This window comes from Parasteatoda tepidariorum, chromosome 9, assembly GCF_043381705.1.
Source record: "Parasteatoda tepidariorum isolate YZ-2023 chromosome 9, CAS_Ptep_4.0, whole genome shotgun sequence".
NCBI classification, from domain to species: domain Eukaryota; kingdom Metazoa; phylum Arthropoda; class Arachnida; order Araneae; family Theridiidae; genus Parasteatoda; species Parasteatoda tepidariorum.
Genome location: NC_092212.1, coordinates 47,462,817 through 47,477,313, shown reverse-complemented (window position 1 = coordinate 47,477,313; position 14,497 = coordinate 47,462,817). Strand labels below are relative to the sequence as shown.

The window sequence follows — 14,497 nt, the reverse complement described above, 5'->3', positions numbered from 1 at the left end:
AAAATTAAGTTTATAAAAGGAAAAATAGTTTATGTTTACTACCACTTTAAATATGAAAATAAAATCTTCCGGAAGAGTTGGCTGGTATGCCACAACCTCATCGAAGCACAATAAAGATCAAACTAAAGATGAATGGGAAAAGGGCCGCAAGCGGCCTCAGGTGTCCAGATGTTTCATACAGTTGAAGTTAATGAAAAATGTTGATTAATTTAGAAAAAAATTAGATATACTTCCAGAGATGCTAACTTGCTCCGGACAGCAAATATATTTTTCAAAGTGGTAGTTTATCAATTGTGATTCCTGGTTTAACAAAATGAATTTAGAAGATTTTTATCTACCACTATTTCCAAATAATTCGAAGGCTTATACTATTCCCCACTTTATAGTGCTCATCTCATGCTATGCTTTTTAAAAAAGCAAGCAAAAATAGTCAAATATTTGCAAAATTTACTTGGTAGTTAATTACCGTTTTTTTAATTATTTTGCCGAGTCCGGAGCAGTTGGCATCTCTGTACTTCTGCCGAAGACTAACTTTAACTAAATATCAAATGGGATTTCTATCAGATATTCCGTCTTGCTTTCACCCCTAGTTGCCCTTGGCAGGAATGCCACAAACGACTAAAAATGTAAAAAGTGGTTTAAATTCAATTCATTTTTATTTATTTATTTTCACTTTAATTATTCAATCGCGAATAATTAAAGAGATAATGGCGTTTCAAATTTTCATTTTTTTTTAAAGCAAGAACATGCTTCACTTTCAATAATGAACTGGAAAAAATATGATATAAAAAGTAGCTAATTTTTTATCTTTTTTGATAAAATTTTGAATTTTATTAATCGCCCCTTTTTGCCTTTTTAATTGAGCCAGGGCAACCCTGCCCAGGGCTCATCACAGAAGTGGGGTGCCCGCTTGAGCAGACAGGTATTCTGCTTTAACTCATATCAAGTCAAATTGAGAAATTGTATCTTAAAAATTAGTGAGCTCAAAATTCCACAAAAAGACATCGAATTTTTAACAAAAGACTCGAAAATTTTCGTGATCAGTAGACACCCCATCGGATCACCAAACAGATCAAGATCAGGATGAATGAGTGAAGGGACGCAAGCGGACTTTTAGACACCCAGTATTCTTATACAATACAGTACATATTCAGTATTATATTCTTATATAGCATTCAGTAGTATATATTCTTATTCGGTACGCAGGGATGCCATCTGCTCCGGACATGCCAAAATAATTTAAATAACGGTAAATAACTTCAAACTAAAATTTGCAAATACTATTTGACTTATTTTGCTAACTTTCTTAGAGTTTTAGTATGACTTAACTTTATCAAAATGCATACCTGCCAACTTTTAATCCCTTCCATTATCATTTTTCCCAGTGGTATTAAAATGTAATTAAAACTTCAATTTTGAGCAAACAAATGCGTTGTATTTGAGAAAACTTAAGTTAACAACCATAATAGTAGCGCATATATCAATATATGTGCTTAATTTTTGTAAGAATAGTGGTGATCAAAATCATATTAAAATTAAGTTTATAAAAGAAAAAACAGTATATACTTAATACAGCTTTAAATATGAAAATAAAATCTTCCGGAAAATCCGGAAGAGTTGGCAGGTATGAAAGTGGCGAATTATAATAAGCCTTCGAATTATATAGAAATAGTGGTGGATAAAAATCTGATAAATTGAATTTATTAAACCAGGAATCACAATTAATAAACTACCACTCGAAAATCTTTATTCGCTGTACGGAGTAAGTTGTCATCTCTAGGTACATATACAATATTATATTCTTATACAGAATGCTTAAGTTCTTAAATTCTAATATTTTTTTTTTTTTTAAGAAAAAAAGTGTTTAGAAAATTTTTGCTTTTGTTCACTATCATTGAAAGAAAAATAATAATTCACAACAAGCTCAAAAAGTAGAAGTCTCAGTTAATAGCATTTTGTGCTCTCCATTACTAAAAAATATTTTATGATATGATGGTTATGATAGCGAAATATATTGTAAGTATGAAGGCAACCAAGAATGTAACGTAGTTTCTCAAACTGTTTCTTGGTTTAGGGTGAAAAATCGAATTTAAATATCTGTCAAATAGTTTAAACCATTAATACAAGAGTCTAAAATTGTTTTTAAATCTTTTCAAATGTTATAGAATTTATATGAAAATTTAGATGAAACAAAGTTTTGATCATAAAATAGTTCTGGGTTTTTAAGTGCATGATTTCTGACACACTGTTTTCGAAATCAAAGTACTGCAAATACATCTTCAAGACGGAAACAAGACTGTAAACCAAAACCATTTTCGATGTTCTAAAAGTGAAAATAAAAAAAAAATATTGAAAAAATTTTAACCGAAATATAACTTTAAAAAAATTTATAATAAAAATAAATGCAAATAAAAATTTAGGAGAAAGAATTTTGCTGTAAAATGATTCTAAACTTTCAAATGTATTTTTCGTGATAAAGTGTCATTTGTATTATAATCAGTGATATAAATGTCCAACCATACCAACCATAAAAATCAATAATAATTATGCAATTTTTGATCCCTGGATCTGGTGGTTTTTTTAGATTATAATTAGTTATTAAACTTCATAAACAAAAGAAAGTCATATTAAAACTTTTGAAAACTCCACAAATTTTAAAATATATGATCATTATTATACTTAATATTTATTTTTATCGATGTATTTATATATCTAATAACGAATAAAATGAAAATTTGTCGAATTCTTATAATGAAATAAAATTAATCTTTTAACTTGCGATTATTTTGCGGAATTCCAAAATCCCGCAGACGATAATTCTGCTCCGTTCCATCTTTTTAAAGTTAATACATTGTTGCAACTATTGTTTAAAAACAAGCAGATATCTTAATAAACATCATCTGGAGACGCGTAGTAACTGCATAGCATCGATAAAATATTTTTTTTCAACTTGGCAGTTGAACATAAAATCATTTGTATATATTTCATATAATCTTTTATTACACTATTACATTTGCAGATTTTCACCACAACTGTCTTATCTACATTGATGTCAGCATAAAACATTCAAAACAGTTTATGGATAGCATTTCGATGACTGATTCTAAAAGGCGGTCACCATTTAATCTTTACCTAACTCTATAATGTTTAGGCTGCTCCCTACATGCTTTGTATTAACGGAAACGAGATAAAATTCAGATATTTGTTTACTCTTATGTTCTAAAAAAAAAATATGCCATCGAATTCCATACTGTTTTCATTTGGAGTTTGTAAACATCCTTCTTAGATTTTATCACAAATGATATTAAATTTGAATGCTCTGGAAAAAAAAATTCTAATTCAACTATAAAACTTTATCCTTTTATAGTACAGATTAAGGAAATTGACACACATGCATACATATTCCTTTTAATTCCAAATTGGAGAATAGGGATTCTATCATTCCCCTAGCAACAATTTTACCTTGACAATTCTATAGAGAGCCGATACTGGTTATATAGTGGCTGTAAAATATCGGGGGAATTGGTCAATTCTATATAAGTCCAATATCGAAAAATAACGGGAGTTTGAATCCTTATTAAGCCAAGATTCGTGAATATTGGTACAATAAGGGCCCAAGTTATTTTGCTGCCAGATATTTTGCCTCTCTCCGTGTCTTTCTTATTGTTTTCAATTCGCTTACAATCATCCTGCTCCAAGTATTTTTAGGTCTTCCTCTTTTTCTTCTGCCCTGAGGGTTCTAATCAAAAACTTGTCTTTTTCTGGTTTTACTTGGAAGATGGCCAATTCATTTCCTGGACAATCGGTTTCTGTTTTGCTTTTTTGCGGATTTCTGCATTACGAATTGTATGGAATCACTTGATACGCAAGATTCTTCTTAAACAATTGTTCATAAATACTTGAAGATTTTTCATGCTATTTTTATTGCAGTGCCATGTCTCAGATCCATATAGTAGGACAGATTTAACATTAGTATTGAAAATTCTAGTTTTTGCTGAATTTGTTACGTTTTTCGTTTTCCAGTATTTATTAAGAAGGAAAGAATTTATGAGGAAGAAAAAAAGGAAATTGAAGACCGAAGTATTTTTTCTTCTTTTTATGAAATTCCATTCTGAAGCTATAATTTCGAAGTCAAAAAAGTATTTACATTTTAAAAGCATATGTCTTCAATCAAAATTGGGGATATTTTTTAAAAACAATAGTCTCGTCATTTACGGAATTACTCCTGAAATAAAAAACCGACTCTATCTGGCGAATAGGGCTGTCTATGGGCTGAGAAGATTTATTAAATCTAGGTTTCTTTCTAGGAAAACAAAGCTCTTAATCTACAAAACTCTTGTCCGGCTAGTCTTGACATACGCTTCTGAAGCTTGGACAATGACAAAACTGGAGGAAAATTGTATTGCAATATTTGAGAGAAAGATTTTGCATAGTATACTTGGTGGTGTGAATGAAAACAATAACTGGAGAAGGAGATTTAACTTTGAACTGTACAAGACAACCTGGTATAATTAAATACATGAAAATAAATAGAATGAATTGGATCGCCCACGTGATTCGAATGAGTGATGACAACACAATGAAAAAGATACTGCTTTTTAGACCCACTGGAAAAAGAAAGCGGGGAAGGCCACGGTTGAGATGGGCTGACTCAGTGGAGTCTGATTTTCTCGCAATTAATGAAAAGAATTGGAGATCAAAGATAAATCAGAAGTCGTCATAGAGAAAACTTCAGAGGAAGGCATTGGCTCACATTGGGCTGTCTGGCAACTATAATGACGATGATGAGTCTCGTCATTTGGCTTATCAGACTTGACTTGAAAAACTTGCAGAACAAATTACACAACGATTTATTTCAAAGATTTTTATATTGTTTTCAGTGACGTCATTGTTATAGTTTATGTGAGAGATAAGCTGAATTTAAGTCATTACCTCCTTATTCCCATTCTCGTCTGAGAGAACGTGCATGCAAATTTTTCTATATTTTAAAAAATCGTAAGGGCCATAATCAACACCGGTGTTGTTTTGGGTGTCCAACGTAACGTTTTGGCTGCATAAAAACTATAAGGCTCAGAAATTTGAAATCAGTAAGGTTATGTAGAAAAACATACAGGAATTACAATGGAATAAAAAAAAAGTTTAACATTCAATTAGTTAGTCGAGAATTACTAACTATTAAACTTGTTGGGAAAAAATACCATGCGGGTGGTTCTGCAGGCCACAGGAATACAACTATGAAGTTGAATTTTGGTATGCCGAAAAAATCATATTTAAGTGTTTATTTTTTTTCTCTTTACGCTACTGTTGCTTTGCTACACAAAATACATAACACTAAGGAACTTGGAATTACGAAGATAAAGTTAAAAATAATTGTTCGAAACAACAAATTTGTTCGAAAGTTATTAAAAACTTAAATGCTTTTTCGCAATTTTTTTCAACTTTTTTGCTTTAATCCTTTCGCGCCGACAGTCACAAATACGGGACAGTATAAAACCGTATCAATCAGGGTAAAAAGATAAAACTGGTAATCAAAGTAATTCTTTAGCAGTTTATTTGTGGGCGGAGTTATAATTGTTTGATTTATTTAATTCACCATTACTTTGTTCAAAATAAAACTATTTAGTTATACTTTGAATTAACTTTGATTATATATATGATTATATATATGATTAAACTAATAATAATTAAAGTAAAAGCAAAGTAAGTCTGTCAAATCAGAAACGACTACATTTAAGTTACTGTTTTTTATTTAATTACAACTTGATTCTGATTTTGTACGAATGCTTTTCTGAATTACCCGTCCCCAAGGGGTTAAATATTTACAATTTATCCAGTGTTGCTGAAAATTTATTTCTTACAGGACGAGATCTTTATTTTATAAGCTCACACTCGAGTATATGTCAATCAAAGTAGCAAAGGAGAGAGAGATTATATGTAGTCAGATATAACATTATAACATCTTAACATTTATAATGAAAATTTTAAAAGTAAAAAAAAAAACTTAATGAAGATCCGTAAAAACTCTTCTCTATTTGAATTTCTATAAGCCTTGTCAACGAGTACAATTACAGTGGAACCTGTAAAAGTGACCACCTGGGTAAAGTAAGCACCTGAGTAAGGTGACCATTTTCCACAGGTTGTTTCCACCATTTTCCACAGGTCAGGACCAAACTGGTTTTTGAGGGTGTGGAGATAGGAATGTGCTGACCTCCCACCCTTTGTAAAAAGGGTTCCTTTTATCATATGTTCTCAGAAATTCTAAGAGTAAACTTGTGCATTCACTGTGCTGCTTTCAAGATTTGTTTGCAGTGTTTTAATATGTTAGTAGTGTTAGTATTTTAACATTGACAGTTTTCATTGAGTTTATTTTTAATTCAGCTATCTTTTTTTCTTTAATTATGGAGAATAAAAGATCTAAGCAGTATAAAGAATTGTGTTTAAAAGATAAAATTGAAGTTATTGACTTTCTAAAAAGTAATAGTCAAAGGGCAGCAGCTGAAAAATTTCAAATCAGTAAAACTTGTGTGAGCAATATTTTCAAAAGAAAATTGGAGTATATTAGCAGATTTGAAGAAAATGAAAATGAGTCTAGGAGTCGGAAAATACGAAAAACTGATAATTTTGAAGTAAATCAGGCTACTTTTGAATGGTTTAAAAAAATGCGTGGTATGAATGCTAGAGTTTCTGGACCTTTGTTACAAGAAGCAGCTTTAGAATTTTCAAAAAAACTCAATGTGGAAAATTTTACTGCTTCTAATGGCTGGTNCTCGGTGTTGTTTTGGGTGTTCAACGTAACGTTTTTGCTGCGTAAAAAGTATAAGACTTAGAAATTTGAAATCAATAAGGTTGTGTAGAAAAACATATAGGAATTACAATGGAATAAAAAAAGTTTAACATTCAATTAGTTATTCGAGAATTATTAACTATTAAACTTGTTTGGAAAAAATACCATGCGGGTGGTTCTGCAAGCCGCAAGAATGCAACTATGAAGTCGAATTTTGGTGTGCTGAAAAAATCATATTTAAGTGTTTATTTTTTTTCTCTTTACGTTACATTTGCTTTGCTGCACAAAATATATAACACTAAGGAACTTGGAATTACGAAGACAAAGTTAAAAATAATTGTTCGAAACTACAAATTTGTTCGAAAGTTATTAAAAACTTAAATGCTTTACGCAAATTTTTTCAACTTTCTTGCTTTAATCCTTTCGCGCCGACAGTCACAAATACGTGCCAGCATAAAACCGTATCAATCAGGGTAAAAAGATAAAACTGGTAATCAAAGTATTTCTTTAGCAGTTTATTTGTGATCGGAGTTTTAATTGTTTGATTTATTTAATTCACCATTACTTTGTTCAAAATAAAACTATTTAGTTATACTTTGAATTAACTTTGATTATATATATGATTAAACTAATAATAGTTAAAGTAAAAGCAAAGTAAGTCTGTCAAATTAGCAACGACTATATTTAAGTTACCGTTTTTTATTTAATTACAACTTGATTCTGATTTTGAACGAATGCTTTTCTGAATTACCCGTCCCCAAGGGGTAAAATATTTACTATTTATCCAGTGTTGCTGAAAATTTATTTCTTACAGGACGAGATCTTTATTTTATAAGCTCACACTCGAGTATATGGCAATCAAAGTGCAAAGGAGAGATAGATTATATGCAGTCAGATATAACATCTTAACATTTACAAAGAAAATTTAGTAAAAAAGTAAAAAAACTTAATGAAGATCCATAAAAACTGTTCCCTATTTGAATTGTTATAAGCCTTGTCAACGAGTACACTTACTTCTCATTTACTTTAGGTCCCTCAGTGGACTGATCGTAAGTCACAGTTCCCAGTAGAACACCGAAGTCAAGCATCATTGACTGCGGTCAGTGTGCGGGTGGGTGACCACTTTGATCATGCTACGAGGAGACCGAGGTTGTGTGGTATTGGTTCTTGTTAAACTGTTCAACAGAAAAGTGCTCAACTTCGCGAGCAGGTCGTTGAACTACCACAGCTGGGGTACCATCCTCTCCGCAGAGAATCAAAATTGTGACGGCATGACATCGGATCATCCTCAGGGATGTTTCCCAGACCGTCGCCAATAGCCCATTGTGCAGCTCTAGAGCGACATGAATAAACAACAAACAAACAAACTTCTCGTTTATTTCTTATCATTGAGTCACATCTGCATTCTTTAAGTTTAATTTTTTTTCAAGCTCAAATGCTTATTTTTGAAATCCAGGTAATCGTCTTTTTCGTTATGATGAATAAGTTACCAAAATGTTCTTACATAAAGCTGCAATAAATGCATATTTTTAAAATAAAACGCTCTGTGTTTATGTGGAAAATAATTTACGTTGAAGAAAAAAACAACGATGAATGAAAAGCAATTACAGGAGTTGGTTAGCGGAGCCTCCTAGCATTTTATAAAGTTTATCTTATGCATTAGGGGCAGTCAATGCGAACCTCTGAAGATATTCTAATGGCTCCATGAATTATTTCATTCAATGCAAAACAATAAACTTCCAATACAATTGTTGCCGAATCTCCAGATTTTTTAGGAAGATTTATTTTTATTTTACTTTTCAAGTGGTAACCATACGTTTACGTTAAAATTGTTGTTCTGTTTAACAAAGTAGAATTGTAATAATTTTTTACACCACTACATATAAATGATAAAAATAAATAAATTAAAAAATATTGTAACTATCACTGAAAAGTATAACACGCTAAAATAGTTCAAATAATCCTTATTTAGAATTATAAAATCAATTGTTATCGAAAAATACTACTGAAAAATCTGCAATTTGAAAACTGAACATAGCCATAAATAACAGTGTCGTGTTATAATAATTCTTATTTAGAACTATGGAATCAATTGCTATCGAAAAAGATCACTATATATATATCTATATGCTAAAAAATCGNTGTGGTTTTACCCAAGAAATTTCGGAAGATATGAGTGATTCACATGCTGAAAATGATGACAATAGCCTTTCGCTCATTCAAAATCTTTTAAATCAATTGCCTTCTGAAGATGAACCAGTGGATGCTAAATTTTTCACGAATTTTGACAGTGATATTCCTACATGCAATACTTCCGTTGATCAAGAAAATCTAAAGCAAGACATTTGCGAAATGTTTATAAATGAAAAAGACGAAGAAGATTGTGTTAGTGAAGAGGAAGTTCAAATTGAAGAAAATGATGAAATTTCCGACTCAGAAATGTTAAAGATGTGCAAGAATATGAAAACGTATGCCCTAAATAACTGTCCACAAATGCTAGATTTACTAAGGAAACTTGAAGGGATGACTGAAAAAATAATTGTTGAAAAGAAGTGTTTTAAGCAAAGAAAAATTTCTGATTTTTTTACTGTGAATGGAACTTCATAATAATTAGTAGATTTTTTTAGTGAGTGTTTTATTATAGCTTGTATTGAAAATGTTTTGGATAATCTAGTATTGCAACCAAAATAAAGGTCAGTATTAATTAAGGAGTATTTTATCATTACGTGTTATTTAAATCGATTACTACGGAAGTTCTTCAACTAATACCAAAAGAAATAAGGTGAGTTTTATATTAATTATCTATAAAGGGATAAACCTATTTTAGTTATTAGGGTTGTTATATAATTAATTCATTACTTAATATAGTACAGTTTTTCGAATGTGCATTTAACCGTATGTATATTGTCCGTTTTAAAAAGTCTTCATAAAGTGACCACCTCTATATAGTGACCATTTGACTTGGTCCCGAGGGTGGTCACTTTGGACAGGTTCCACTGTACTTCTCATTTACACGGAATTACCAATTACTTCTCATTTACAGGTCCCTCAGTGGACTGTTTTAAAATTCTTTTTATATTTTAAAATTTCGCTAGCAGAAGCTTTTTCTTATGAATTAAGACTGACCTAAAATGAGATTTCCTTAATACTATATGCCCTTCTAAATTACTCTTAATAGATATTCCTGAAATATATGATTTTAAAGGCCTGCGTAAACTAAGTTTTCCTTGGATATAAATTAAAGATATGATAAAATTAAATATATTTAGAGTAAAAACAAATATATAGAAATATGATAGCTCGATATTAAATTTATTTCAATAAAGTGTAATAAGTCTCACTCGTATAAATATTTTTGAAATGACTTTACTTAAAAATGAGCATATGTTTCAGTTGGGTTTTTTTTTCTTCTTTTTTTTAGGAATAAAAAACTTTTTTATAGGCTGTAGTTATTGAATTGATAACTATTTTATTTATTGTTTAATGAAAATATTGTTGGCCTTCTTACCCTGCTTGAAATTATTATTTATTGAGTTAGAAATTGTTTATTCTTCAATGAAAAAATGCTTGAAGAAGGATCATTTGAAAATAACCTTTCTTAAAACATCATCCTTTTCGTAAAAAATTTTTTACTGTTTTGTGGAAATATTTTTGTGAAAATATTCTTTGAGCCATCCTATGCAAAATTACAAGTCATTGTGTTAGAAATAGATTATTCTTCAATGAGAAAACTCTTAAACAAGGGTCTTAAAATAATTTCTCTTTCGTTAAGAAATCCTTTATTGTTTAATGAAAATATCTAATGTCTTTTTTTAAAATAACAACCTCTTACAGCAAGAAATCGGGATGCCGGGATGTCATGTGTTAGGGACCAATTTAAAAATGTGAACAACATACGCAAGAAATTACATAAACTTGATCCAATTATACACTTTGTTCCATGGTCGGAAAAGTATGATTTACAATTCTCAGGTATTAAAATCAAAAGATACCAAAATTTCTTTTCAAACTATATAAAATATAAAACAAATAAAATCGGAATGAAAGAAAAACTACATAATCTTGAATTAATTATACATCTTGTTTCTCGGTCAAAAAAGTAAGATTTGTAGTTTTTCAGGTATCAAAATTAAAAGATGCCAAAATTTATATTCAAACGAATTGTTTTTAACTTTGTCATGAAAAGATACCAAAAATTTCTATTCAAACGAACAATTTTGAACTTTGTAGTCAAACGATAAGGAAAAATTATTTTCAAGCGAACTGTTTTCAACTTTGTAATCAAAAGATACCAAAATTTCTATTCAAACGAATTGCTCTTAATCTTGTAAAAGATAAAATAAACCAAATCTGAATTTAAAAGAAAAATACTTAATCTTAAATCAATTATACACCTTGCTTCTCAGTCGGAAAAGTAAGATTTGTAGTTTTTCATATATCAAAATCCAAAGATACTAAAATTTATATTCAAACGAATTGTTCTTCTTTTTGTTTTCTACTTACAACTGTAAGCCTCATGCTATACTTTGTGGTGCATGAGGAGTTTTAAGTCGTTTAAATAAAAAAAAAAATTTCAACTTTGTAACCAAAAGATACCAAAATTCCTGTTAAAACGAATTGTTAAACTTTGTAATCAAAAGATATCAAAATTTCTATTCAAACGAGTTGTTTTCTACTTTGTACAAGATAAAATAAATCAAATCGGAACAGAAAAAAAGTACACAATTTTGAATCAATTATACACCTTGTTTCCTGGTCAAAAAAACTAAGATTTATGATTTTGTAGACATCAAAATCAAAAGATCCAATGGAATCGTTTTCAACTTTCTAGAAGTTAATATAAATCAAAGCAGAATAAAGTAAAATGATTTTTAAGATAACAAGTTTTAAGATAATAATTTTATCAATATATTTAAAAACAATCAAAAAATTACTTTTATTTAAAGAATCGTTACATTTATTTTTAATTCGGAGTTCATAAAGATTAATGTAAAAATATATACATAAAAATTAACTTTACACACATATTAAATTATTGATTTTTTTCACTTTTACTATATTGTCCTTTTACATTAACAATTTTTCTTCCATGATCAATATTTTGATTAAAAATTATCCATTGAAAAAGTGCCAACCTCCTACTATATATTAATTAATAATAGGTTATAATATTCAAATAAATTAATTTTTTTAATAATTAATAATTAATTAATTAATTTGCAATTTTTTTTATAATAAATTTTTCTAATCAAACTAATTACTTTTTTTAAATATCACCACCTACACTTCACAACATCTCCACATGAATTTAGGAATTTTTTTATCTGACTTAGTTGTATATCAAATGAAAGAATTTTTTAAAAAATTAATCAAATGTCCAAATGTATATTTTTCAACTGCTTTGAATATGGGGTTTAATCTGCAGCTAAAAACCGAAAAAGTGGGCAACTTTATTATTGACTTATTATCTGCTATTTACAACGAAACACAGATCAAATTAATGTAAAAAGGACGAGCTGATAAAATCATGACTAAATTTTAGCAGCAAAATAAACAAATTATTTTCATTAATCCTCGAAACATACGTTTTAGGAGCATTTTGATAACTCCATTCTCTAAAATATTGAAAGAGAAATATTCAACTAAATTTATAAATGTTTTTAATCATAACTTTACAATATTTGAGTGGTAGTATTTTCAATTAGTTATTAAGTATCATCATTATTTGAGTATTATTTTCAATTTTCTATTACAAGCTTTAATTATGTATCAGTAACTTATCTATAGCAAAGTAGTTCTATCAATATCACCACCACACTGAGTAATTATGTAAAAGAAAGCTCTCAATAGTACAATTTTTTTGTATTACCCCATCGCGAAAATAAATGCTAGATAAACTTAAATTCCAGGTATGTGATCAATACATGGAGCTGCAGTTGCCATTGTACCTGTATTGTAAAATTTCAGCAGTATATTATTCGATCATTTATGTACGTCAGTGTTTCCCAAAGTGTGGTACGCGTACCCCCAGGGGTACGGGAATAGTTTAGTGGGGGTACGCGTTCTTATGAGAAATATGTTACAACAAGCAAAAATTTCAAAATTTTTTTATTTAAAAACAAAGTTAGCCATGAAGATTTACGATTACGTATTTTTCTATTGGCTATTTTTTGCAGAGTTAACAGGTAATAATTAGTGGTGTCAACAACCAGTTGTGATTTTTAACTTTTGTGTAATTTTTTTATAATAAAAAATACATTAATTTTTTAATTAGAGGTACACAGCATTACGAAAAATTTAGAAAGGGTGCACAAAGATCATAAGTTTGGGAAACACTGATGTACGTTGCATAATTTTCATTTGCCTATTCCAGTGATCAGCCCTTTCTCCTATAAAACCTCACGCTCCCACATTTAAAACCAAATACAATAACAAACTGGGGCTCGCGAGCCACACTTTGTTGACTTAGTCAAATGATTAAGAGTCCATTTTATCAGTACTGTATATTATTTTATCACTGCTTTGTATGGTATAATTGTTTATACGTATTCCTGGTTATTAAGAGTATATGCAAGCATTAATAGAGTATGAATTACTTACCCATAAAGCAAAGCAGCTCCAGCAATAGCTCCACCACATTGAGCAGTTATATAAAGAAAAGCTCTCAGTGGTGTAATTTTTTGTATTACCACCATAGCGAAAGTAAAAGCTGGATTCACATGAGCTCCAGATATATGACCAAAGCACTGAGCCGCAGTTGCCATTGCTAGTCCAGTAGTGAATGATTTTGTGAGAGTGTTAATGGAATATAGAGGCCACATTACGTGTGAGCCACAGACTAAGAAAACATACATAAAAGTCGCCAAACATTCAGCAATAATGGCTCTCCAAAATTCCAAAGTTCTTAATTCGGCTATCATAGTTTTCTTTTTGTTGATTTCGCATCGCGATTGTTCAACTTTGTGAATCAAATGCACAAGAAATGCTTCTAAAGAAACAGTCGCCATAATTGAAAACTTACGCGTTTACTTAAAGCAGATATAAATAATCAGTTTAAATTTTGTTTACATTTAGAACATTTTTATCTAAAGTAAAAATGATTGAAGCTTATAAACCTTTTCCATGAGAGAAGTATTTAACACTTAGTAATAATATTTCCCAGAAGTTTAAATCATTTGATTAAAAAGCGAGCGGACTAAGCGAACGTTACAGAAACGGAAATCTGAAGACAACTCCGTAATTAACAGATACGCTCTTCGAATCAATAAGCTTCCGCGAAAAGTCTGAGTCGTCCAATACCTTCTGTACCCAAACCACGTGCTGATGATAACTAAGAGCATGTTTCACTCTGGATGACTTTTCAGCACTGCAAGTAAATTTTTAGTGCTGCCATCTATTGAGTATGACATCCATCTTATTTTATTAGAACATGTGAAGTATGAGTTAGAAAAAAATTAAAAATACGACTTTTTTGTAATTTTATTGTTTGGAAACTATTATTTATGTTTTTATTTTATTGTTTTGCATTTAATTTTCTCATTGAAATTATATAGTTTAAGAAGGAGACAACTTTGTCATCCAAATAATATTCGATTGAAATTAAATAATAAATAATTTTCTAAATGACTTGAGGAAATTATATTTTACTTGAAATTATCAAACAATTTTTTACAATAGTATGCGAAAATATTTGATTATCTTAAATATTTCAGA

The 14,497-nt window shown here is 29.6% G+C and overlaps 1 protein-coding gene across 1 annotated transcript in view; it reads right to left on the bottom strand.

The window, feature by feature from the left end:
* The window catches only part of LOC107437085 (aquaporin AQPAe.a), a 118,650-nt gene extending 104,569 nt beyond the window's left edge, over positions 1-14,081 (bottom strand). Inside the window, exon 1 of the mRNA XM_071184820.1 lies at positions 13,385-14,081. Within this exon, the coding sequence (XP_071040921.1) occupies positions 13,385-13,791 (407 nt within the window). The 5' untranslated portion in view covers positions 13,792-14,081. The remainder of the gene's footprint in view (positions 1-13,384) is intronic.
* Positions 14,082-14,497: the final 416 nt, after the last annotated feature.